At 41.0% G+C, this 27,277-nt stretch overlaps 1 protein-coding gene across 5 annotated transcripts in view; it reads left to right on the top strand.

Annotated features, from left to right (window-relative positions):
- The window catches only part of DIP2B (disco interacting protein 2 homolog B), a 306,098-nt gene that overhangs the window by 119,209 nt on the left and 159,612 nt on the right, over positions 1-27,277 (top strand). For all 5 annotated transcript variants that reach the window (XM_066257838.1, XM_066257837.1, XM_066257836.1 and 2 more), the window contains exon 2: positions 12,684-12,755. In XM_066257838.1, the coding sequence (XP_066113935.1) occupies positions 12,684-12,755 (72 nt within the window). The remainder of the gene's footprint in view (positions 1-12,683; positions 12,756-27,277) is intronic.

Genomic DNA, 27,277 nt, shown 5'->3' with positions numbered 1-27,277 from the left:
TGTAAGAAGTCATATACATTTGACCTAGAAAACAGAACTGTGCAGCCAAAACAATTCTGTGATTTGAGTTTTGGGAGAAAGCAATCTGGGTTTATTCTCAAGTTCTTGATGTGGAAAATGTCTAGTTATTTGAAGGGACATGTATGGAGAATGGAAATATGAGTATCCCAAAATTAATTTTCTTGCAACTCTTTTGTAAGATTATTAGCAGGGTTGGGTTAAAAGAAGAGAAAGTATAATTAAATTTTTTTTTAGCCCTGGTTGGATAGTTTGGTTGGTTAGAGCATCCTCCCAAAGCACAGAGGTTGCCAGTTTGATCCCTAGTCGGGGCACATACAGGAACAGGCCGATGTTCCTGTCACTCTCTCTCTCTCTTACTCCCTCCCTCCTACTCTTGCTAAAATCAATTAAATAAAAATAAAAATAATTAAAAATTTTTATTTATTGATTGATTTTAGAGAGAGAGGAATGGAGAGAGAACCATTGATTTTGTTCCACTTATTTGAGAATTCGTTGGTTCTTTCTTGTATGTGCCCTGACCTAGGGATCAAATCCATAACCTTGTCTTATCAAGACAATGCTCTAACCATCGGAGCTATCTGTCCAGGGCCCAAAACTAAAGTTTTTATAAGCTGCCATTTGAAGGCTTTTAGAACCACTGACTTTTTTCCAAAAGAAAAATTAGATAAAATAACAACTCTCATTGTCTTTCAGCAGATTGATGTATTTAATGTTTATTTCTGGATGAGCTATAAAGACACTATATTGGCCCTGGCTGGTTTGCTCAGTGGATAGAGCATCAGCCTGACCTATGAACGTCCCAGGTTCCATTCCTGGTTAGGGCATACAAGAGAAGCGACCCTCTGCTTCTCTTCTCCTCCCTCTCCCCCTTCTCTCCCTCTTCCCTTCTTGCCACCAGTGTCTCAGTAGGTTAGAGTGTCGGCCCCAGGCACTGAGGATAGCTTGGTTGATTGGAGCATTGGCCCCAGATGGGGATTGCCATGTGGATCCCAATTGGGGTACATGTGGGAGTCTGTCTCACTATCTCCCCTCTTCTCACTTAAAAAAAAAAGAAGAAAACATTGTATCTTTTCATACTTTAAACATAAGATTCATTCTATTTATGTGTAGAAACTATAGAGAGCTTTTTAAATAATTCAGGTTTTTAATTCTTTGGAATCCTCTTAACCATTTTCAGTTCAGATATGGCAAGAAAAATAGTTAGGAAAGACAAATGCTAAAAGGCCCCATCACCAGTTTCATAGGTAAGGCCGTTGTTTTGTGTGACTATGAGCCATTATTTTTTGTGTTTGTAAGCCTTTATATATCACCTTTGGAAGGAGGATGTTTGGATATGGGTGGCTGGGAAATGTAATTTATTGAATGGAATTATTATTGTAAGGAGAACATAAAATTTAATAATAAAATAATATTCTAGCCAATGTCTCCTGGATATGATCCAGATACTCTGCCTTTTTTAGTTTTGCTAAGATTGACATTCACATTCACAACTATATTTTTGGCTCTTTCTTTATATGTTTCTACTTATATCTCTTATGTTATAAAGAGCTGTAACCCAGTCCTATTCCCCATCTCCAGCCATAGCAAACACATAGCACCTTCTTGGTCTAATATTTATATGTAGAGGATAGGATAGGTTTATTAGATACAGGTGCAGATTTGAAGGTAATGACTCTAGAACTTGTTCTTTTTAGTTTCATTTCTTTCTCTCCTAGTTACTCCTTAACAAAAAAGAAAGGGCACGTTCTCTGTTAGCTGAATATTTAGTAATAATGTATAATCTTTTAACTGACTTTTTTTTTTTTTTAGAGGATAGAGTTAGAATGTGGGGGGTAGGGGTGTGGGAAGCATCAACTGATAGTAGTTGCTTCTTGTATGTGCCTTGATCAGGCAAGCCCAGGGTTTCAAACTGGTGACTTCAGCATTCCAGGTCGATGTTCTATCCACTGTGCTACCACAGGTCAGGCCTTTTCTAACTGCACTTGGACACAGTAAACACAGTTGGCTGTCTCTTAAAAGATGATTAAAAGAGATAATTCCTGTTGGGGCTGGGGGTGGGAATTTTTTTTTAAAGGTGAGAGGAGGGTTGATAGTGAGGCAGATTCCCACATGTGCCCTACTGGGATCCAGTTGAGAACCCAGTCTGAGGCCGATACTCAAGTACTAAGCTGTTTTTAGTGCCTGAGGCTGATGTGCTTCAAAAGAGCTATCCTCAGCACCCAGGGCCACGCTCAAACCAATCAAGCCACTGGCTGTGGGAGAGAAAAAGGGAGAAGGGGGGAGAGGGAGGGGGAGAGAAGCAGATGGTCACTTCTCCTTTGTGCCTTGACCTAGAAATCAAACCTGGGATGTGCATAAACCAGGCCAACACTATCCACTGAGGCACCATCCAACAGGCTGGGGGTGGGATTTTTAATGTCTTCGGGAAAGTCATCAAAAGAAAAAAAAGTCATCTATCTTTTGGAGTGAGTCATAGAAATTGTTTAATCCATGGTGTTCATTTTATGAACAGTAGGTTAGTTTTATATTTTTATTGCATATAATTTGGGGGCCATTTACAAATAAACAATGGACAAAGCACAATAAGAGAAGGCCAGAGACCCAGAATTATAGTCTAGCTGTGTATCTGTAAGAAAAACATTTTCCTTTTTACATCTATTTCTTCTTTTGTACAGATAGTATCTTTTGTTTATTGAAGAGGATTTTTAGATAAGTCGAATTAATGGATATTTTGAAAATTAGAGCAATGGTTGTGTTGTATAGAGACGTTTAATGAAGAGAAAAGAGGCATCTAAATCAATGATGTATGAGATAAATATCAGCCCAAAATTTCGAGTGTCTGAATCCATGTTGAGGCACAAATGGTGGAGTTCTCCCATTTGGCAGCACCTCCTAGAGCAGCATTAGGGCTAATTGTCCTGTTTATTAGTGATTGAATTTGCAGCTTTTATATCCTCTCGCTCCAAGCATGCTACTCTCTTCCACAGAAACTGTCTTTACCCTCAGTGTCTGTCTCTCCTGACAGTCATCCGTCAAGACTCAACCTAAGAGCAACTTTGTAAAGTTATCTCAGTCTTGAAGCTGAATTTGGAGCACATCTCTGAAAATGAATATTGGGTAGTGTTCAAGAGGAAGGGCCCTGGAGCCAGGTCTGCCTCGGTACAAATCCTGATCTCAGCACTTATTAGGTATGGCTGTGGCAAGGAGCTTCAAATTCCTATGCCTCCCTAGCCTCACCTATAAAATGGGAATTATGACCCCTATAGGGCTGTTGTGAGGCCCTTGGAACAGATTGATACATAGTTAAGTCCTTGATGACTGTTCACTTTTTTTTGAGCATTATAATTATTTCTTGTTACCATTATTTCTTTTGTATTCTCATAGAACTTTGTATATAATCTCTAGTGTAGCACTTGTAGCTTTTATTGTAATTATTTGTTTAGACTAGGAACTTCTTGAAGACAAAAATACTGATTTATTCATCTTTGCTTAACACTGCATGTCATTCATTCAATGCTCAAAAATATGTTTCATGGGTTCCCCAAAATCCCCCCAGCCATTGCACCTCTGACTAAACAGGTGTGATGTTGAGGCAGGGTGGCAATAGCATGTGCCTTTTTATTTCAATTGGAGCAGAAAGAATTTATGGCTGGAGCTGTGATTCTTGCTGTCTGTCAAGTTTATATAGCCATAGAATCTGGTGACCCTTCAGAATTTCCCAAACCCTGTGTTTATTTAGCACCTAATTGTTCAGGGTGCTGTACAAGGTCATCTATGAAAATTACTTAGTATCACCCTATTTCTGTCTAGCAGATAAGAATCCTAAAGAAACTACCAATCAGAGTCATAGCCATACAGAGCTAGTCAACAGCAGAGAAAAATCAGTAAACCACTAAGTGATTTCATCGTTAGGAATTTATGTCATATTTCTGATATTAGAATGAAAGGCCAGACCAAAACTAAAATGTCACCTGCTTTCTAAAGCTTTTCCTTCCCTACTTGGGCAGAGATCATGGTGCCTCCTCTGGGTCCCACCCTGCATTTGGTGTGCACCTCTCCTGTGGCACTTATAGAGTATTAGTAATGCGTAATGCTTGTTTGCCTTCCTGTTCTTTCTTTGGGACACAGTTGCTGACCCCTCCCCCAACCTGGGTAGGATTCAGTAGGCTTTCAGTAAAAGTTTGTTGATATTGGTACTTTCTTTAGTCCAAATTCTATACTAAGTCCTTTGATTCACAATAAATACTTTGCAAGGTAAATATTATCACTCCCCATTTTACAGACCCAGAAACTGAGACTTATCAAGAGATCAAGTGAAACTTGTCTAGATTCAGCCACAAAGTCAAGGCTGTGCTCCAGAAGTGGGTCTGTTAAATTAAGCTCAGGCTCTGAAGTCTTCGGTGCTGCCTCATCAAGTAAACACACTCTATGGCTGACTGATTTATAAAGACTGTTTCTCCTGTCCCCGCTGACCTTTAAGAGGCTTTGGTTGGCTGGCAGGCTCAGACATACCTCCTCTCAGCCCCTTCTGTCAGTCTGTTTGAAGATGACTTGTGAGATACCTGTCCTAGGTCACTTTCATTGTCCCAGGTGGTGAGGGGAGACATTGGGAACATATTTCCTTTCTCTTTTGCCTTGCACATGTGTCTCTCCATGTGTCTGGTATTGGCTATTCAAAATTGTAGTAGTGCTGAGGCACCTGGACATTCTTAGATGATCTCTTGGTTGTCTGAGCCGGTATCTTCTTATAGGCTAGGCACCTCCACACCTGCCAGGTGCTGCAGACCCCTGGAAGTGGCTCCTCTTCTAAGTGTGCATGTGGGTAGAGAAATGTGTTGCGTTAGTGGGAGGGGAAGGCTAATGCCCCCTTGATTTGTTTAGTTCTCAAAAAACCTGAACAACAGGTTTAACTCCAGTCTATTTGCCATCTTAATGCAAATTTTATACTGGTATAGTTATGGCACTCCTTTTTATTTTATATGCCAGATGGCAAAAAAATCTGTTCTGAGTAAGACTGCCTGTGGCTGACTTACTGTCTGTGAGCTCCCGGTTCAGTGCTCTTCCCTGAGGCTGTATCACTGAGACAGCACTCTTCCCCTCCCCTCTCTCTACCCTCTTCACTTTAAGTCAACAGAACCACCCAGCACAATCCAGACATGATTCTTTACTGCAGCAATTTCCAAACTTGCCCGATTTGTAAGACTAATTACAAGGCATTTGTTGGAAATACAGGTATTTGGGCCTTAATCCAGAATCAGAATCTTCAAGAGAGAGGCGTGGGAATTTGTATTTTAAGAATTGATCCCACCTGACCAGACAGTGGCCCAGTGGATAGAGAGCTTCAGATTAGGATGCTGAGGACCCAGGTTTGAAATCCTGAGGTCACCGGCTTGAGCGTGGGCTCACCAGTTTGAGCGTGGGATCGTAGACATGAAGACATGGTTGCTGGCTTGAGCAAGGGGTCACTCGCTCTGCTGGAGACCCCTGGTCAAGGCACATTTGAGAAGGCCATCAGTGAACTACTAAGGTGCCACAATGAAGGACTGATGCTTCTCATCTCTCTCCCTTCCGCCTGTCTGTCCCTGTCCGTCCCTCTCTTTCGCTCACTCAAAAAAAAAAAAAAGTGATTTTTATTTTTTATTTTATTTTATTTTATTTTTTTCCTGTATTTTTCCGAAGCTGGAAACGGGGAGAGACAGTCAGACAGACTCCCGCATGCGCCCGACCAGGATCCACCTGGCACGCCCACCAGGGGGGGACGCTCTGCCCACCAGGGGGCGATGCTCCGCCCCTCCGGGGCGTCGCTCTGTCGAGACCAGAGCCATCCCCAGCGCCCGGGCCATCCTTGCTCCAATGGAGCCTCGCTGCAGGAGGGGAAGAGAGAGACAGAGAGGAAGGAGAGGGGGAGGGGTGGAGAAGCAGATGGGCGCTTCTCCTATGTGCCCTGGCCGGGACTCGAACCCGGGACCCCTTGCACGCCAGGCCGATGCTCTACCACTGAGCCAACTGGCCAGGGCCAAAAAAGTGATTTTTATTTTTTTTAAATTTTTTTATTTATTTATTCATTTTTAGAGAGGAGAGAGAGAGAGAGAGAGAGAGAGAGAGAGAGAGAGGAGCTGGAAGTATCAACTCCCATATGTGCCTTGACTGGGTAAGCCCAGGGTTTCGAACCGGCGACCTCAGCATTTCCAGGTCGACGCTTTATCCACTGCGCCACCACAGGTCAGGCAAAAAAGTGATTTTTAAAAAAGATTTTAAAAAGGAGGAGGAAGAAGAAATGATTCTCTCTTTTTTTTTTTTATTAAATTCTTTTAGACTTTATTATTATTTTTTTAAATTTTTTTCAGAGACAGAGAGAAGGATAGATAGGGACAGATAGGAACGGAGAGATGAGAAGAATCAATCATTAGTTTTTTGTTGGGACACCTTAGTTGTTCATCGATTGCTTTCTCATATGTGCCTTGACTGTGGGGTTACAGCAGACCGAGTAACCCCTTGCTCAATCCAGTGACCTTGGGTCCAAGCTGGTGAGCTTTGTTCAAACCAGATGAGCCCGCGCTCAAGCTGGCGACCTCGGGGTCTAGAACCTAGGTCCTCCGCATCCCAGTCTGACGCTCTATCCACTGCGCCACTGCCTGGTCAGGCTGAAGAAGTGATTCTTAAAAATTGTGCAAGTTTAGAAATTATTGCTTTAGTGGTGAGAATGGTAAGAGCTCCAACTATACCTGGACAATGACAGAAATGCAGAATTGCAAATTCAGTTATGTGGGATAACTGAATTCCTTCTGTCTGGTCTTGCTCTCTAGCTAAAGGAACATCAATACCAGGTGGAGTTCCTTCAGTTTTTAGTGTCCAGTGTCCAGTGATTTATGTACTGTTTCTCTCTTCAGGCAGGCCAAATTTTGCTTTTCTAGCCACTTTTAAGGTCTAGCTGTCAAGTTTCAGTAAACTCTTGATTTCACTGAATTTCTCTCCCTGAGCCTTCCAGCTCCTGCTAGCGTAAAGACCTCTTTTTCTTCCATTCCTAGTTTTCCACCCAAATACACATGTCTCTTTGATTTATTGTTCTTTCACTGCCTCCATTTTATTAATTCATTCAGTTTCTCATTCAACAAGTGCCTATTGTACCAGGCTGTGGGCGGGCTACAGAAATGAACAAGACTCAATCCCTGCCCTCAAGTGCACAGTTTAGTAGGGACACAGATGTATAAACAAATGATTAGAATACTGGTGCTATGCTAAGCGTATCACAGAAGTGTGTAGAATTGTAGGGGCACCAGGAAGAAATGACTAACAAGTGGTGGCAGGCATCAGTGAGGAGGTGACTTTTGAGCAGTCCCTTGTAGTTAAAGAAAAGAGGGAGGACACCCTGGCCAGTTGGCTCAGTGGTAGAGCATCAGCCCAGCTTGTGGCTGTCTTGGGTTCAATTCCTGGTTGGGGCACACAGAAGCAGCGACCACTTGCTTCTCCACCCGTTCCTCTCTCCCTTCTCTCTCTCGATCTCTCTTTTTCCCTCCTGCAGTCATGGCTCAGTTGGAGCAAGTTGGCCCCAGGCACTGAGGATGGCTCCATGGCCTCACCTCAGGTGCTAAAATAGCTCAGTTGCTGAGCAATGGAGGAACGGTCCCAGATGGGCAGAGCATCGCCCCATAGCAGGCTTGCCTAGTGGATCCTGGTCCGGGCGCATGCAGGTGGGAGTCTGTCTCTCTGTCTCTAGGCTTCTCGCTTAAGAAAAAACAAAACAAAAAGAAAGAAAAGGGGGAGGGCATTTTTAATTTAATGTTTGGCTTGTCATCATAGTGCTCACATTCTCATTGCAGTTCATCTTCTCCTAGGTCTTCTTAATGTCTTTGCTCATTTATGAATTTAACGGAACTAATCGGCATGGCTAAATTAGACCCTCTTGATAAACTTTTTAAAACCTGAGATAGTTGATTAATGTTTAAGATACCAGGTCTAGCCTGACCAGGCGGTGGCGCAGTGGATAGAGTGTTGGACTGGGATGCAGAGGACCCAGGTTCGAGACCCCGAGGTCACCAGCTTGAGCGTGGGCTCATCTGGCTTGAGAAAAAAAAAAAAAGCTCACCAGCTTGGACCCAGGTCGCTGGCTTGAGCAAGGGGTTACTCGGTCTGCTGAAGGCCCAGTGGTCAAGGCACATATGAAAAAGCAATCCATGAACAACTAAGGAGCTGCAACAAAGAATTGATGTTACTCATCTCTCCCTTCCTGTTTGTCCCTATCTATCCCTGTCTCTGACTCTCCCTCTGTCCTTGTAGGAAAAAAAAAAAAGATACCAGGTCTAACAGTTTGTCCCACCATCATTTACTGACAATGAATGATTGAGACTCTAAGCACTGAAGAGAGCTTTTTAAAAGGCTTTCACTTTATCAAATGTGTTCTGAGCCAGCAGAAGTGGTCTTTGTGTCCTCTAAGGGGGGGGGGGGGCGGAGAGGTAGAGGTAGGGGAGGTTATGAATGAGGAAGGGACAGGAGAATGCTTCTTCATTTCTTTTACAATGATTTCCTATTTCTAAGAATGTGGCCTTGGTAGGCTTCCCACATCTCTTGTCAGTTGTGTATATTGTTGGAGCATTGTGCTTACTGCGTTTCTAAAATCAAGGCTTGGATAAGATATATAGTCTGTAAATATTTGTGGGATGACTAATGGAATAAATAAATGAATAATGGCAATATGCCAACACATTTCAGTGAGGTTCTTTATTTCCTGCATTATTCTTGGAAACTCCTCCTTACAAAACTAGTAGGTCAATGTAGTAACAGCCAATTTAAAATATCTTAATGAACAGATGGATGTAGTTTACTAATATGACAAGGTTTGTTTCTATTTGAAAAAATGGGTTTCTCTTATTTCACTAGAGAAACAGATGAAGGGCCATTGTGATTAAATTTGTACCACCTAATGAGTTGTCATGATTGTAGCTTTAAAATATTTATTGTTTCTTGAGATAATGGATGTTTAGTGTAGAAAAATTAGAAAATACAGGCAAGCAAAAAGGAAAAAAAAAAGCTAAAACTAACCCAAAGTCTTACAAGCTATAGCTAACCACTGTTTATATTTTGGTGAATAAAAATTTAGATTATTTTCTATGCATATGTGTCTGCATAAAAATATTGTTACTCCAAAAATAGAATAAACTATATTAACTGTTTTTTCCTGTTACATACTGTGACCATCTTATTTTGTGAACAGATATATATTTATAGAACCATTCATTCTTAAAAAAGTATTTTTGAAATTATACAAATCATTCAGGCTTGTTTTTTATTTTTGTATTTTTTATTTAAAAAAAATTTTAAATTGACTTTAGAGGGAGAGGAAGGGAAGAGAGAGAAACATTGATTTGTTGTTTCACCTATCCATGCATTCATTGGTTGACTCTTGCATGTGCTCTAACCCTCTTGATAGACTTTTTAAAACCTGAGATAGCACACTGAACTTTCCTCTGTACCGTCCACATCTTGACTGGCATGGCCGTGGGCTGCTCCGCTATATACACGATGTTATGTCATCATCTGCGCATGCGCACATGCTGCCACATCATCCTACAGAAACTGGGAGGATTTTATTTGGTGCAGATTTCACATTTCTATTGTCTTTTGTTGCTTTCCTGTGACTGGTCAAAAGTGCACCATGACTTTACGGACACACTGTAGATGATTTATAATGTAAGCATCTAGAGTCCTTTCAGTTTTTTGTTGTTAAAAAGAATGGGTGAGGGAATATTCTTAGATTGATTTGTGTACCTATGTGAATGTTACCATGTAATAAATTTCTAGAAGTGTAGTTGTTGAATCACAATTTTGATAGAAATTGCTGGCCCTGGCTGGTTGGCTCAGTGGTAGAGTGTTGGCCTGGTGTGCTGGAATCCCGGGTTCGATCCTCGGCCAGGGCACACAGGAGAAGTGCCCATCTGCTTCTCCACCCCTCCCCCTTTCCTTCCTCTCTGTTTCTCTCTTCTCCTCCCGCAGCTGAGGCTCCATTGGAGCAAAGTTGGCCCGGACACTGAGGATGGCTCTGTGGCCTCTGCCTCAGGCATTAGAATGGCTCTGGTTGCAACAGAGCGAAGCCCCAGATGGGCAGAGCATCGCCCCCTGGTGGGCATGCTGGGTTGATCCCGGTTGGGCGCATGCAGGAGTCTGTCTGACTGCCTCCCCGTTTCCAACTTCAGAAAGAAAAAAAAAAGAAAAGAAAATAGAAAAAAAGAAATTGCCAAATTACTCTTAAGAGATTGCATCAGTTTATTTTTCAGCTATATTCTGATGATCTCAAAGCTATAGCTCTTTCCTGAGTTCTAGATCCATCTATCCAACTGTTAATTGGATCTTCTCTTGTGGGTCTCAGGCTTTTCCTAAGCTCAAGTCTCATCTACTTCGATCCAGCAAATGTGACACTTGTTTCTGTATTTCTCTGTCAGAGAACAGCACCATCTGCCTGGTTGCTTAAGCCAGAAATTGTCTTCTCTACCCAACATCCAGCCTTTTATCAAATCCTATTTGGTCTTCCTCCCAATTATGTCACCTCACCACATATATTGTCTCTCTTAGTCCATTCACTTTTCATCCCTTCTACCACTGTCTTTAATTTAAGCTATTATTAAGTTACCCAGATCACTGTAGTAGCATTGAGGCAGCTCATCTCTCTGGCTTCTACCCTTGGTCCCATTCTCTTCAGGAAGAGTGAGCTTGCTGCCCTCTGTGATCTGTGAGTGTTACTCCTTCCTCTGAATAAGCCCATTAGAGAGCCTGCCCCCTCTCCACCATCTACTCCACCAGGCAGATGCTGATACTCATTGCTCTTGATTTGAAATATGTGTCCATCAAAATATGCCTTCCAAATTGACTACTTAATAGCTAAATGTTCTAAATTTGAAAATATAAATCACTTTTTATGCTAAATTTTTCTTTCTTTTTTTTTTTGCGGGAGAGAGACAGGAAGGGAGAGAAGTGAGAAGCATCAATTCTTTGTTGTGGCACTTTAGTTGCTCGTTGACTGCTTTCTCATATGTGCCTTGACCGGGGGTGGGGGTCTACAGCAGAGTGAGTGACCCTTAGCTTAAGCCAGTGACCATGGGGTCATGTCTGTGATCCCATGCTCAAGTCAGTTACCCTGCGCTCAAGCTGGTGAGCCTGCCTTCAAGCCAGATGAGCCATGCTTAAGACGGCAGATCTCGAGGTTTTGAACCTGGGTCCTCAGCATCCCAGGTAGATGTTCTATCCACTGTGCCACCACCAATCAGGTTATACTAAATTTTGACTTAAAAAAAAACTTTTGGGTGTTTTTGTTTTGTTTAATTTTTAGAGAGAGAAAAAGAAATATTGATTTGTAGTTCCAGTTAGTTGTGTGTTCATTGCTTGCTTCTTGTGTGTACCCTGACCAGAGAATGTACCTGCAACCTTGGTATATCAGAATGATGCTTTAACCAACTGAGCTCCCTGGCCAAGGCTAACTTTTGACTTTATTTTAATTTATTTTTTAGCGAGACAGAGACAGGGAGGGAGAGAGGTGAGAAGTATCAATTCATAGTTGTGTCACTTTAGTTGTTCATTGATTGCTTCTCATACACGCCTTGATGGGGGGGGCTCCACCGAGCCAGTGACTCTTTGCTCAAGCCAGTGACCATGGGATTATGTTCATAATCCCACACTCAAGCCAGTGACTTATCACTCAAGCTGGTGACCTTGGGGTTTTGAACCTGAGTCCTTGGTGTCCCAAGTCAATGTTCTATCCACTGCACCACCACTGATCAGACAGTATTGACTTTTAAATAAAGTTTTCTCTGACTAAAAAATATTCTTTTCTGGAAAACAATGCTCTATTATGTCACCTCACCACATATATTTATTTCCCCAGTTTTGAATTACTCATTCTCCCTGAATGTCCTCTTGTTCTCCTGCACTTCCTATTCCTTTAACCCTGCTTTCTACCATTCCTTTGCTACCTTTTCTGTAGTACCTAGCAATTTCTTGATACTTTAATCACACATTTTCTCCACTGTTAATCAGCTCATTCTTACTGCATTTATTGTATATATACTTTTTATGTGCTTCATGTATACTTTTTAAAATTTAACCTTGTGAAAAAGACATACATGTATATACATAATACAGACCAGTGAACCAAGGGGAGAGGATGTGGAAGTTCCAGCCCCAGGTTCCCATACAGTTACCAAGGTGCAGAGGGCCTTTCAAATATGTCATTCCAATGCCTGAACCATGACTTCTCTCCTTAACTAGATTTTTTATTTTATGTGGATCTATATAGCAATAAAATTGAATACTTCTGAAATCGATTGCATTTATTTGGTCAAACTGAAACTTTGGAGAGAAAAAAAAATGCCAGCCTTGCAGCATTCCATTTTGGTATATCTTAAATACTAACGAAACGAGGGGACCCAGGAACTTAGGAACCTCTGAGATAGTATACAGCATATTGCTGGGCTAGACTTGCATAAGGACGAGCCCTACCATTTTCCACAGTCAGCTCCAAGCCTGTGGGAAATCACAAATAGCAGAATCCCTGGCAAAGAACTATACATTTTTTTCCTACTCTCTATGTGGTAATTCTGTAACACTCTGTAATTAATTTTATTTTTACAGTGAATAAGCACAGCGTAATGTGTTTCTGTTTTTTGCTATTTTAGGGGACATCACACAGAAGGGATATGAAAAGAAAAGGTCAAAACTCCTGTCTCCTTACATCCCACAGATACAAGGTAGGCAATGAGAAGTGGTTTAAACCTTTTCGGTATTTTTATGCCAAAGAATGCTATTTTACAAGAGATTTGTCTTTTGTTGGTTCCTGTTTTTTCCTCCCTTCCTCACCAGGCAAGAGAAAAGATGGAAGGAAAGAAGGAGGAAATGAATCTTAACTGAATATTCGCTGTGTGCTAGGCACTTTCAAAATACTCAAGGTCATTAAATCATTTACACAGAGCTTGGGTGATAGTGTGTCTGTGCATAGCTGATATACTTCAATGGCAGAAAATTTCAGGTCATGGAAAAACTGCACCTTATTTATGCCTGAGTACAGACTGTGGTGGAGGGGAGCGAGGGGAGCAAAGATATGAAGAACAGATTCAGTATCACAAGGCAACTCAATGGCTAGAGTACCTGAGGAGTTGGGGGTAAGAACTCTAAATGAATTTTTAAATTAATTCATAGCCTGGCCTGACCAGGCAGTGGCGCAGTGGATAGAGCGTTGGACTGGGATGCGGAGGACCCAGGTTCGAGACCCCGAGCTCACCAGCTTGATCGTGGGCTCATCTGGTTTGAGCAAAAAGTTCACCAGCTTGGGCCAGGTCGCTGGCTCCAGCAAGGGGTTTCTGGGTCTGCTGAAGGCCTGTGGTCAAGGCACATATGGGAAAGCAATCGATGAGCAACTAAGGTGTAGCGATGCTCAATGAAAAACTAATGATTGATGCTTCTCATCTCTCCGTTTCTGTCTGTATGTCCCTGTCTGACTCTCTCTCTGTCTCTGTAAAAAAAAAAAAAAAAAAAATTAATTCATAGCCTGATTTCTTTTTTTTGTAAAGAGACCAGCATATTCTTTATACATCATAAAAGTTCTGAGTCACTTTTTGTGCTTCATTCCAGAGGGGTTGCTGTAACCTTTGCTTCCAGGCAAGGCATCTGTCTTTAAGTCATCATATTTTTAAAGTTACTTAGATTTCAGGATTTCCTTTGATAGCTTATTTCTGCTTTAATCACTTTTACCATAGGAATTTAAAAAAAATTCTAATTTCCCCTTTGCAATCAGAGTCCATTTCAAGAAGTCTGTTCTTTGTGGAGCTAATTCCTTTCAATTTTTGGATCACAAATACCTGAGAATGTATCCCCCACAGTTCTAATATTTTTGGCCTTGAGCAGGGCAAATAGTCTATAAATATTTGTTGAAGAAATAATGGAATAAGTAAATGAATAATGGTGGTATACCAATATATTTCACTGAGGTCTTGGTTTTATTTCCTTCATTCTTCTTGGAAAATCCTTCTTATTAAAAACTAGTAGGTCCACAAAAAGACTACTAGAAACAATAAGCCAATACAGTAAGGTCGCAGGATACAAAATTAACATACAGAAGTCAATAGCCTTTCTATATGCCAACAATGAAACAACTGAGAAGGAACTCAAAAGAATAATCCCCTTCACGATTGCAACAAAAAAAATAAAATACTTAGGAATAAACATAACAAAGAATGTAAAGGACTTATATAATGAAAACTATAAACCATTGTTAAGGGAAATCGAAAAAGATATAATGAGATGGAAGAATATACCTTGTTCTTGGCTAGGAAGAATAAATATAATCAAGATGGCTATATTACCCAAAGTAATATACAAATTTAATGCAATTCCCATCAAACTTCCAATGACATTTTTTAAAGAAATAGAGCAAAAAATCATCAGATTTATATGGAACTATAAAAAACCCCGAATAGCCAAAGCAATCCTAAAGAAAAAGAATGAAGCTGGGGGCATTACAATACCTGACTTCAAACTCTATTATAGGGCCATGACAATCAAAACAGCATGGTATTGGCAGAAAAATAGACACACAGACCAATGGAACAGAATAGAAAGTCCAGAAATAAAACCACATATATATAGTCAAATAATTTTTGATAAAGGGGCCAACAACACACAATGGAGAAAAGAAAGCCTCTTCAATAAATGGTGCTGGGAAAACTGGAAAGCCACATGCAAAAGAATGAAACTGGACTACAGTCTCTCCCCCTGTACAAAAATTAACTCAAAATGGATCAAAGATCTAAACATAAGACCTGAAACAATTAAGTACATAGAAGAAGACATAGGTACTCAACTCATGGACCTGGGTTTTAAAGAGCATTTTATGAATTTGACTCCAATGGCAAGAGAAGTGAAGGCAAAAATTAATGAATGGGACTACATCAGACTAAGAAGTTTTTGCTCAGCAAGAGAAACTGATAACAAAATAAACAGAAAGCCAACTAAATGGGAAATGATTTTTTCAAACAACAGCTCAGATAAGGGCCTAATATCCAAAATATACAAAGAACTCATAAAACTCAACAACAAACAAACAAACAATCCAATAAAAAAATGGGAAGAGGATATGAATAGACACTTCTCCCAGGAAGAAATACAAATGGCCAACAGATATATGAAAAGATGCTCATCTTCTTTAGCTATTAGAGAAATGCAAATCAAAACGGCAATGAGATACCACCTCACACCTGTTCGATTAGCTGTTATTAGCAAGTCAGGTAATAGCAAATGTTGGAGAGGCTGTGGAGAAAAAGGAACCCTCATCCACTGTTGGTGGGAATGTAAAGTAGTACAACCATTATGGAAGAAAGTATGGTGGTTCCTCAAAAAACTGAAAATAGAACTACCTTATGACCCAGCAATCCCTCTACTGGGTATATATCCCCAAAACTCAGAAACATTGATACGTAAAGACACATGCAGCCCCATGTTTATTGCAGCGTTGTTCACAGTGGCCAGGACATGGAAACAACCAAAAAGCCCATCAATAGATGACTGGATAAAGAAGATGTGGCACATATACACTATGGAATACTACTCAGCCATAAGAAATGATGACATCGGAACATTTACAGCAAAATGGTGGGATCTTGATAACATGATACGAAGCGAAATAAGTAAATCAGAAAAAAACAGGAACTGTATTATTCCATACGTAGGTGGGACATAATAGTGAAACTAAGAGACATTGATAAGAGTGTGGTGGTTACGGGGGGGGGGGGAGGGGGGAATGGGAGAGGGATAGGGGGTGGGGAGGGGCACAAAGAAAACAAGATAGAAGGTGACAGAGGACAATCTGACTTTGGGTGGTGGGTATGCAACATAATTGAACGACAAGATAACCTGGACTTGTTATCTTTGAATATATGTATCCTGATTTATTGATGTCACCCCATTAAAAAAAATAAAATTACTAAAAAAACAAAACAAAACAAAACAAAAAAACTAGTAGGTCACCTGACCAGGCAGTGGCGCAGCGGATAAAGCGTTGGACTGGGACGCCGAGGACTCAGATTCAAAACCTCGAGGTCTCCGGCTTGTGCGTGGGCTCATCCAGCTTGAGCACCAGCTCACCAGCTCGAGTGTGGGATCATAGACATGACCCCATGGTTGCTGGCTTAAGCCCAAAGGTCACTGGCTTGAAGCCCAAGGTTGCTGGCTTGAGCAAGGGGTTACTCGCTCTGCTGTAACACCCCCCAACACATATGAGAAAGCAATCACTGAACAACTAAGGAGCTGCACTGAAGAATTGATGCTTCTCATCTCTCTCCCTTCCTGTCTGTCCCTATCTGTTCCTCTCTCTGTCTCTGTCAAAAAAACCTCACAACAACTAATAAGCCAATGCAGTGACAGCCAATTTAAAATATCTTAAACAGATGGATATAGAAATGAATTCAGAAAGAAGAGGTAGAAATTGGGCCAGTAACAGCTAACAAAAGCCAGCTTTTGCTGACAGAGAAGGTGAACAGTCTGATTGGTTGATGAATTGTGGCTCTGATCCATGGCTCAGTAGTTTAGTCACTTTATGTAAAAGCAATTAGATTCTAAGAAAATAACTCAGTAAGAAATCTAAACTATTAAGGACTGTGATTTGTCTAATATCTATAGTCAGGCTACACAGAACCAGTTATCAATTTACTATGAGAAAACACTGAGACATACTCAAATCTGTGTGGTCAGCACATTCTTACCCAATGGGAAGTAGGATCTCAAATAGGAGGTTGCCTAGTGAGTATGGATGTGACAAATCAGATGTTAATTGCTGTATGCCAAGAGAATGTGATACAGCCATCTCACTGTAGGAATGGTCTTGAAGATAACCTCATGGGCGAAATAGATCCCCTTTGATGGTATTACTTCAGCTTCCTGCTACCCAACTTCACATTTGCCACGCCTGTGCCCATCCTGTTTAAAACCTTCTTCCTTTTGGTTAAAAAGGTACTCTGTCCTGCTTATCCAAGGGTAGACCTTCCACCTGTACCTTAAACCCCACCCCCTTCTCCCTTTTCAGAAACCGTGTACTGTCATCCAGTGACACAAAGAATAGGGCAGTGGGCCCTGGCTGGTTGGCTCAGCGGTAGAGCGTCGGCCTAGCGTGCGGAGGACCCGGGTTCGATTCCCGGCCAGGGCACATAGGAGAAGCGCCCATTTGCTTTTCCACCCCTCCGCCGCGCCTTCCTCTCTGTCTCTCTCTTCCCCTCCCGCAGCCAAGGCTCCATTGGAGCAAAAGATGGCCCGGGCGCTGGGGATGGCTCTGTGGCCTCTGCCCCAGGCGCTAGAGTGGCTCTGGTCGCAACATGGCGACGCCCAGGATGGGCAGAGCATCGGCCCCTGGTGGGCAGAGCGTCGCCCCATGGTGGGCGTGCCGGGTGGATCCCGGTCGGGCGCATGCGGGAATCTGTCTGACTGTCTCTCCCTGTTTCCAGCTTCAGAAAAATGCAAAAAAAAAAAAAAAAAGAATAGGGCAGTGGGAGTGGGCCACCCTCATTGCAGGCAGTAAGGGTTACAGGATCTGTAAGAATTTGAAAAGCAATAATAAAACCAAGGAAAGCCTGACCGGTGGTGGCACAATGGATAGAACATCAGCCTGGGAAGCTGAGGTTCAAAACACCAACTGGCTTTGAGCGCGGGCTCACCAGCTTGAGTGTGGGGTTGTCAGCTTGAGCTTGGGATTTGTTGCTGAATTGAGCCTAAGGTCACTGGCTTGAGCAGGGGGTCACTAGCTCAGCTGGAGCCACCCCCCCCAGACAAGGTACATATGAGAAGCAATCAATGAACAACTAAAAGTGCCACAACTATGAGTTGCATAGTGGATAGAGCATAGATCTAGAACTCTGAGGTCCCTGATATGAAATCCTGAGGTCATCAGTTTGAGCTCAGGGATGCTGGCTTAAGCGTGGGATCCTCTATATAACCCCAAGGTTGCTGACTTGAGCCCTGCCCATCCCCCCACCCCAACCAAGGCACATATGAGAAGCAATTGATGAACAACTAAGGTGAAGCAATTACAAGTTGATATTTCTCATCTCTCGCTCTACCTTTCTCTCTCCCTCACTCTCTCTAAAAAAAAAAAGAAAAAAAAAGAAAAAGAAAAACGAGCCTGCTTTTTATTGTCCCCATGTATAGCAGTTCTAAATACTGGTGGTAAAATGCTCCCCCTGCTGAGGCTCATAGTTGCATTGCCCCTCAGTGTGCCCCCATCACTGTCACTTCCCATCTCTGCACAGTCACTCTGCCTCTCAACCAGCTTCTTCCCCACAGCAGTTCATCATGCTCGTTACTGTTCTGTTGTAAAAACCCTCTCTTGTCAACCCATTCCATTTCTACCCTCTCCATCTCCCGTTGATGATCAAACTGCTCAGAACTGTCTATATTCACTATCTATTTTCTCAACTCCTGCTCATGTCTCATCCCATTCCTGTCCTTGCAGGTGCTATCCTAAGTGATATCTCAGTAGTCTTTGCCACTCTACATCTTTAAACACTTCTTATTTTCTTACTCCCCTCTTTCTGTTGTTCCTAGTCTTCCTGGCAGGCTCGTCCTGCTCTGTTCAGTGTTGGAATTGTCAAGGCAAGGCCCCAGTCCTCTTGATGTCATGCTCTGTATCAGTGGTGCTCAAATGTTAGTCTGCATTAGATCACCAGAGGGCTTGTTCATACATACATCGTGGGACCCCATTTTCAGGGTTTCTGAATCAGAAGGTCTAGGGTGGGACCAAGAATTTTCATTTCTGTTAAGTTTTCATGTAGTGCCTAGGTTCATGGTCCAGGGACCACTCTATCTGCCTGGAGTATTTCAGCCATACCTATGGCTTTAATTATAATTTAAATATAGGTAACTCCCATATGTATTTTCAACCTAGCTCTCTCCTGAACTCCTGATCTATAGATCCAACTGCATACTTAACATCTCCATTTATATATTTTAAAGGAACCTCTCTTTCAACATACCCAAACATAGCCATTAAGTTTATGACTTATGCACACCGCCCCTACCACTAGCACCAAGCCTTCCTACATGTATGCATACATACAAACCAGAAAAACAAAAAACAAAAAGCCAACTAAAAGGACATCCAGCCTGCTCCAGTGCTTCTCATCTAGTTAACTCCTGAATAATGAGAGCTCGCTTCCATAAGCACAATAAGTTAGAGACTTAGCAGTCATCCTCAGAATCTTCTTCATTCCCCATCTTTTATCTGGCACTAAATTCTACCAGCCTTCTGTTTCTTCATGAGCTGGTTTTGGTAAGTTTAATTTTTCTAGGAAATTTTCTACTTTTTATAAGGTTTATTTCAAGTTTATTGCTTCTGTTATCCATACTCTTCTGTTTATTTTTAAAGCTGTTGCTTTTTTTACATTGCTTTCTTGTAGCTCCTCTTTTTCTCTTGACCGGTCTTCCAAGAAGCTTGTTTTTTCAAAGAACAAACTTTTGATTTTATTGATCTTTTTTTAGCATGTCTTTATTTTCTGATTTATCATTTTCAGCTCCTGCATATATTTCCTTCCTTGTATTTTAATATCGTTATGTATTTTAAAAAATTTTCCTGAGTTGGATGCTTGCATTTTGTCTTCTTTTTTAATTTCACTGTGGTCAGAGAACATGCCTGTACAAAATCAAGTCTTTGTTATTTGTTAAGACATGCCTAGTGTTTGGTAAATTTCTATAACTCATCTCTTTATGTTTTATTTGTTGAGTGGATGGTTCTGGTCCATTAATTCAAACTAGTTAATTGTGGTGTTCAGATCTTTTCTATTCTTACTAATTTTTTTGGCTACTTGATTTATTGGTTCTGACAAAAGTGTGTTGAAAAATCTGTACTGTGACTGCAGGTTTGCTAGTTTTCACTGTAGGTCTGTCAAGTTTTGCTTTATAGGTTTGCAAGCTATGTTACTAGGTACACACAAATTAAGAATTATGTCTTCTTTGTGATTATTCCTTTTGAGTAACTGTCTTTGTCCCTGTCGTGTTTCTATTTTTAAGGCTTTTAAAAAAATCTAAACTGTCTAGTTACGAGACATCTTAATTCTTCTCTCAAAGAACATAAGGACTTTAAAAATGTTTTTATATTGAGGCCTGACCTGTGGTGGCGCAGTGGGATAAAGCGTCAACCTGGAACACTGAGGTCGCCGGTTCGAAACCTTGGGCTTGCCTGGTCAAGGCACATATGGGAGTTGATGCTTCCTGCTCCTCCCCCTTCTCTCTCTCTTTGTCTCTCTCACTCCTCTCTCTTTAAAAAATCAATAAATAAAATATTTAAAAAAAAATCTACTGTAAAAAAAAATGTTTTTATGTTGACACCATCTCTGCCCTTTTACATTTTAGTAACACCTTGCTTACATACTTTCTCAACTACTATTATTGTTATATATAGCTGACAGTAGTTAATATTGTTTCTTTATTCACTATTTGTTTGTATGCCATACTTCTTCCTCTCAGTTAAATTTCCTTCTTCCTAAAGTCTATCCTATAGTAGTTACATGTTTTAGTGACTGTTTCATAGTGGTAAATTCTCTCAATTCATGTTTATTACTTCCTTTGTTCACCTTTGTTCTTGAGTTTATTCATGCCTTTCCCCAAAAGGGATTTATTGTAGACTGGTGGATAACCTCTATTCTATAGGTTCTATAGCAAAAACAGAGATGACCCCTTAGTCTGTTTATCATATATATATATATCTTTGTAGATTTTAAGGAAGATGTTTAGCTTGATTTTTTTTTTGTTTTTTACTTTTATATGTATGTATGTATGTATATATATATATATATATGAGAGAAAGGGAGATAGATTCCCACACGCATCCTGACTGGGATCCACCTGGCATAACCTGTCTGGGGCCGATGCTCTGACCACCTAAGCTATCCTCAGCACATGGGGCAAACACTCGAACCAGTCAAGCCACTAGCTGTGAGAGGGGAAGAGAGAAAGAGAAAGGAGAGAGAAGAGGGAGAGAAGCAGATGGCCACTTTTTATGTGTGCCCTGACCAGGGATCGAACCTGGGACTTCTGCATGCTGGTCAGATACATTTTTAATGTTTATTGTATTGATTTTAGAGAGAAATAGAGGAAGGCAGAGAGGGAGAGACAGGAACATCAACCTGCTCCTTTATGTGACTGGGAATCAAACCAACCACCTCTATGCTCTATTTTTGGATGATGCTCTAACTAACTAAGCTATCTGGCCAGGGCTTAGGTTGGTTTTTTAAATAGCAATGGGATGAAAATTTTAAACTTACTGAATTATATTAATGTCTGGCATAGAGTTAAATTATATGAAAGTCATTATACAGCTTTTGGTAAGCGTTTTCTACTCCTTACTTCTAGAGGGATTTAACCTCTTCCATACTTTTTCCATTACCTTGTTAGATTTCATTCACTCCAATTGTGAGATTCTTCATTGTGAGGGTGACTACTTGAGTATAGTGTATGAAAGTACCATCCTCTACTAATCTCTTTTGAAATAAAAATTTAATACTGCCTGCAGCACTGTATTACTAGAACAATTATATGCATGTGCTTATCTAAAAACTTAGGTTATCTAAAAACTTAGTGAATGATTTTCTTCATGAAATTGATTTGGAGTTGAGGTATATTGGGTTGCATATTTATGTATGTTTTAGATTTCTCAAATGTTACATAAATCTTTAGGACTTCAGCAAAAAAATTAAGAATATAACAGAGAATGGAGAAATATGGTCGAGAACACAAGATTGAAGAAAATACTTAAAAATTAGTGGAAATTGAATAGGGACATTTTTGGTTAATAATAATAATGCAATTCACAGTATGTCAGGGATTAGGTTCTAAAGTCAATGTATGACAGAAATATGCTGTCAGAATTATCCTTGAAAATCATTTAATTCTCCCAGCTTTGGAACTGATTATTGTTCCTTTAGTTAAACAAAACCCAAACTTTTATCTGGTGTTTAAGGGTCATGCTGTATGAAAAATTCATACCTTGATAAAGGTTAAAATCATACTCACGGCCTCAAGATGCTCTTGTGAGAGGCATGAGAGAAACGAAAGTGTGGTAGGTTCATATTTCTTCATTTTGAGCCATATGTTCTTTGAAAAGAAGAGCCCGTCGAAAGTCTTTCAGTAGTTGAAAGCTACTATAGCCTGGATATAAAGCTACCCACATGCCTGAATTAGCACACTTGTCAGGAGAAGGAGCCAGAAATTACTTATCTTTTGGCATGGCCTAAAGAATTACATTTTCAAACCACAAATACACTTAACTCCTCTGTAAATTAGTCACTCTTGGCTACTCTTGGAGTTGCAGGAAAATGGAAGATTTTGGGTAAGGGAGGTGACTGTGACTCCTCTGGACTGATTCTGTGGTCTGATTTTTTTCTTTTAAATTTAATTTATTGTCTGACCTGTGGTGGCGCAGTGGATAAAGCATCAACCTGGAAATGCTGAGGTCGCCAGTTCAAAACCCTGGGCTTACCTGGTCAAGGCACATATGGGAGTTGATGCTTCCTGCTCCTCCCCACCTTCTCTGTCTCTCTCTCCTCTCTCTCTCCCTCTCTGTCTCTCTCTCCCCCTTTCTCTCTCCTCTCTAAAATGAATAAATTAAAAAAAAATTTAAAAAAAATTTAATTTATTAATTAATTTTTATTGATTTGAGATCGAGAGACAGGAAGGGAGAAGTGGAGGAGGAGAAAGATGAGAAGAATCAACTTGTAGTTGGTTCACTTTAGTTGTTTACATGTGCCTTGACCAGGGGGCTCAAGCTGAGCCAGGGTCCCCTTGCTCAAGCCAGTGACCTTGAGATGATGTTAATGATCCCACACTCAAGCCAGCAACCCTGTACTGAAGCTGGCAAATCCATGCTCAAATAGGTGACTTTTGAGTTTCAAACTGGGGACCTCTGCATTCCAGGTTGATGCTCTATCCACTGTACCAGCACCAGTTAGGCTAATTTACTGATTTTTAGAGAGATAGAAAAGCAGAGAGAGAGAAACATTGTTTTGCTGTTTCACTTATCTATGCATTTATCAGTTTTTTCTTGAATGTGGTCTGACCAGGGATTGAACCTACAACTCTGGTCTGGTGTATCAGAACGTTGCTCCAACCAACTGAGCTACCTGGCCAAGGGCACTGTGATCTAATCTTTAAGAATACTTTGCATATAAATAACTAACTGATTATTCTAACTAGCTTTAATAAGGAAGAATTGCCTGACCTGTGGTGACACAGTGGATAAAGCGTCAACCTGGAATGCTGAGGTCTCCAGTTCAAAACCCCCGGCTTGCCCAGTCAAGGCACACATGAAAAGCAACTATGAGTTAATGCTTCCTGTTTTCCCCTGCTGCCTTTCTCTATCTCTCTCTCCTTTCTCTAAAATCAATAAATAAAATCTTTTTAAAAAAATAAGAAAGTTTATTCTAATGGTAACAGGGGTTACTGACAGAATCACAGACCAACACATAATTACTAAGTGCCTCCTGTGTTCCAAGTACTGTTGAGACACTGGGAGGCAGACAGCATTGGACATGACTGAGCCTGTCTGGGACCATCTGCTTTACTCCTTCAATCTACTAGGGGTTTGCCACCTAGGACATCTACTGAGAAACCTTCCTGGACCAGCCCTATCAAAAGTCTTCACTCCCATTATCTAAGTTGCCTTTTCCATAAGCTCTCTCTGTCCTATAGATTATGGTTTTGTCCATGTGACTTATTCCCCTACTGGATTCTGAAGGTCTTTAAAATTATTATTCTTCATGTCCCCAGTTTCTAGCATAGTAGCTGGCATACAGTAGTAGATATTCTATAAGTGTTTGTGGAACTGAACAGATGAACATTTAGAATTCCAGTTTCTCCTCTAGTAAACATCTGTGAAATTGGAAGTGTCAGGTAGTGAAAGCAGCAGATTACAGATTGGAGAGTGATTGGTCCTGGCAGCTTGTTTCCACCCTCAGTTAATCTTTTAATTTAGATCTACTAACCCGCAAGAGACATACAGGATGTTGATTCTCACCTGAGATTTAACATTTCTCTTTATTTAATTTTTATTTTTAAATAAAAATTGTTATTTATTAATTTTTAGAGAGAAAAGAAGAGAGACAGAGACATAAGCAGAGAGAGAGAGTGTGAGAAAAACATCAATTTGCTATTCCACTTATTTATGCATTCATTGGTTGACTCCTGTATGTGCCCTGACTGCGGATGGAACCTGCAACCTTGGCACGTTGGGGTGACACTTAAACCAACTGAGCTATCCAGCCAGGGCCTAATGCATTTATTTTCAATCATCAAGTGGACTAGGAGGTTTGTAACAACAAAAAGAGACAGTGTCCTCTTTTTCCCTGGAGATACCTTCTTTCAGCTCTTCTGTTTCTTCTGGCATCTACTGTTGCTAAGTAACAATTTACCGCTCTTCTTGACTTTTTTCAATTTGAGGCATGATATTCATTTCTTACTAAAAAAAAGAAAAATTAGAACACTTCATTCTTACATATTCCTCCCTCAACCACACAGACACCGCACATTCCTTTTCCCCTTTTCCCTGTCCTTCACGCATCCCATCTCATGCTCATTCTGGGCTATATATATATCTGATATATTAATTTTTTTATTGCTAAGTCAGCATTCAGTGTTTATTATTATGATTATTATAATATATTATTGTGATTATGTAAATATTATTCATAGCTAAGTCACTTGGTTTGCTAGGACTACATTTCTTTTCTTTTTTGCACAGTCAGTCAGTTTCATTATTTTTGTGAAGACCACTCTTGGTGCCATCTCTCTGGTCTGCCTGACTGATTATTTTCTTGTCCTGCTGCGAACTTCATTATCATTCTAGTGGTAATTTGGGAAGGAGTAAAGATAGAAGTACTGATATTTAATCAGAATTCTTTTTTTTGTTGTTATTTTTCTGAAGTGAGAAGCGGGGGTGGGGGGGGGCAGACAGACTGACTCCCTCATGCCCCTTGCCTGGGATCCACCCAGCATGCCCACAAGGGGGCGATGCTCTGCCCTTCTGGGGCGTTGCTCCACTGCAACTGAAGTCATTCTAGTGCCTGAGGTGGTGGCCATAGAGCCATCTGCAGCTCCCGGGCCAACTTTGATCCCATGGAGCCTTGGCTGCTGGAGGGGAAGAGAGAGATAGAGAGAAAGGAGAGGGAGAGAAACAGATGGGTGCTTCTCCTATGTGCCCTGGCCGGAAATCAAACCCTGGGCCTCCACACGCCCGGCTGACGCTCTATTGCTAAGCCAACTGGCCAGGGCTTCAAAATTCTTCTTCCTTTTTTTTTTTTTTTTTTGTATTTTTTCCGAAGCTGGAAACAGGGAGAGAGAGTCAGACAGACTCCCGCATGTGCCCGACCGGGATCCACCCGGCATACCCACCAGGGGCGACGCTCTGCCCACCAGGGGGTGATGCTCTGCCCCTCCGGGGCGTCGCTCTGTTGCGACCAGAGCCACTCTAGCGCCTGGGGCCAAGGCCAAGGAGCCACCCCATCCCCAGCGCCCGGGCCATCTTTGTTCCAATGGAGCCTCGGCTGCGGGAGGGGAAGAGAGAGACAGAGAGGAAGGAAAGGGGGAGGGGTGGAGAAGCAGATGGGCGCTTCTCCTGTGTGCCCTGGCCGGGAATGGAACCCGGGACCTCTGCACGCCAGGCCGACACTCTAACACTGAGCCAATCGGCCAGGGCCCAAAATTCTTTATTCTAACATTTCTGTTTCAGGATTGTTCAAAACTGGTACAAAGATCATTTCTATCACTCGAAAAGATCCCAAAGACCTTAGTGCCTCATTTGGCTATTCACCAACAAGCTGGTCACGTGATCTCCACAACAGCCAGTAAAGGTGTTGAAAGTGAGAGGCCTACCTCCTCTGGGTGGGTCTGAGCAGAGCCCAGTCTCAGCTCTGTTTTGCAATTCTCCCCTGTTCAAATTGCCCTTGAAGTTCAACAGTGGCATCGCCTCTAGGACCCACATCTTTGCTTTAGGACAATAATACTGTAGCTTCTGATGGCATTGGTCTAAACATTCTATTCTGTCTTTGTGTATTTGAGATTGTGGCCTTTGTGTGTTTGATTTTCTTCCTTTAATTTTGTTCTACTATCTTTTACCTCATTTGGTGGTGTTTGTCTCCTGCTTCAGAATTGGATCTCACCTTTTACGTGTTCCTTGGCCTGGGTCTCTACATTATTTTAACTCCAGACCTTTACCTGTTGCCCTTTGAGGCATAAGTCATACCACATGATGAATATGGTTATATATTAACATTCTCTAGCTTGTCCTGGTAAAAAGCTGTGGTGACACAAAGGTTTTTCTTAAACTTGAATTACTCTTGTGATTGCTGTTTATTTTGCCAGAGGGTATTTGCTCACTGGTATTACAGTCTATACGCAGATGATGCGTTTGTTAGTTGTCCACACCCCTTTCATCACATTCTTCTAAGTTCAGTCTTGCCTTTGAGATTATGCAAGTGTGTATATGACCAAGTTAAAATGAAACAAAAGAAAACCCTGTGTTTTGTCCTCCCTCTCTAAAGTCTCTGGTTACTCATCTCAAGGGTAGAGACATCTTTATGACTTCATGTAATTGTATGAAATTTGTGAGAGGCACAAATTTTTGCGTAAAGCTTGTATGGCAGAGATATACAGATAAGCAGATTTTTTAGCTTAATACTAACCATGTCCTTTAAATTGATATCTTTTTATTTTTGTCTTTTTCCTAGCTATCCATTCTCATTGGTGGAAGTGAGAAGGAGACAGAAAAGATTTTAATTATTTATTTTATCCAAAATATTGAGTGCTGGCAATATATAAGAACCAGAGCCAATTACTGCCAGAGATACAAGATGCGTTAAGACCAACCTCTGACCTCAAGTTATTTATACTATAGTGGGAGAGATAAAATAAGGCACTTTACAAATCAGGACCACAAAGGATAGAGTAAAATAAGCACCATTAGGAAGTTCTAAACAAAGTACTATGGAAATGCAAAGGGAACTTAAAACCAGCTACTGAAATCAGAAACAACATTGTAAATGTTATAAATGTTAAGTAGGTCTCTTTGTGTGAGTAGGGTAAGAGGTAGGATTTATTGTATTTTATCTCATTTTGATTTTCAAGTTTTTTCCCAAGTGAGAATCACAGCATTAAGGAAAGAATATGGAACTTTTCATTCCAGTTCTGATCTTTCATTTGCTAGGTTTGGATAGGTTTATAGTTAGCTGTGAAACACACATTGTGA

The sequence above is a fragment of the Saccopteryx bilineata genome, chromosome 2 (genome assembly GCF_036850765.1).
Source record: "Saccopteryx bilineata isolate mSacBil1 chromosome 2, mSacBil1_pri_phased_curated, whole genome shotgun sequence".
Lineage (NCBI taxonomy): Eukaryota > Metazoa > Chordata > Mammalia > Chiroptera > Emballonuridae > Saccopteryx > Saccopteryx bilineata.
The sequence above is the reverse complement of the archived record's forward strand: the minus strand, read 5'-3'. Positions and strand labels throughout refer to the sequence as shown.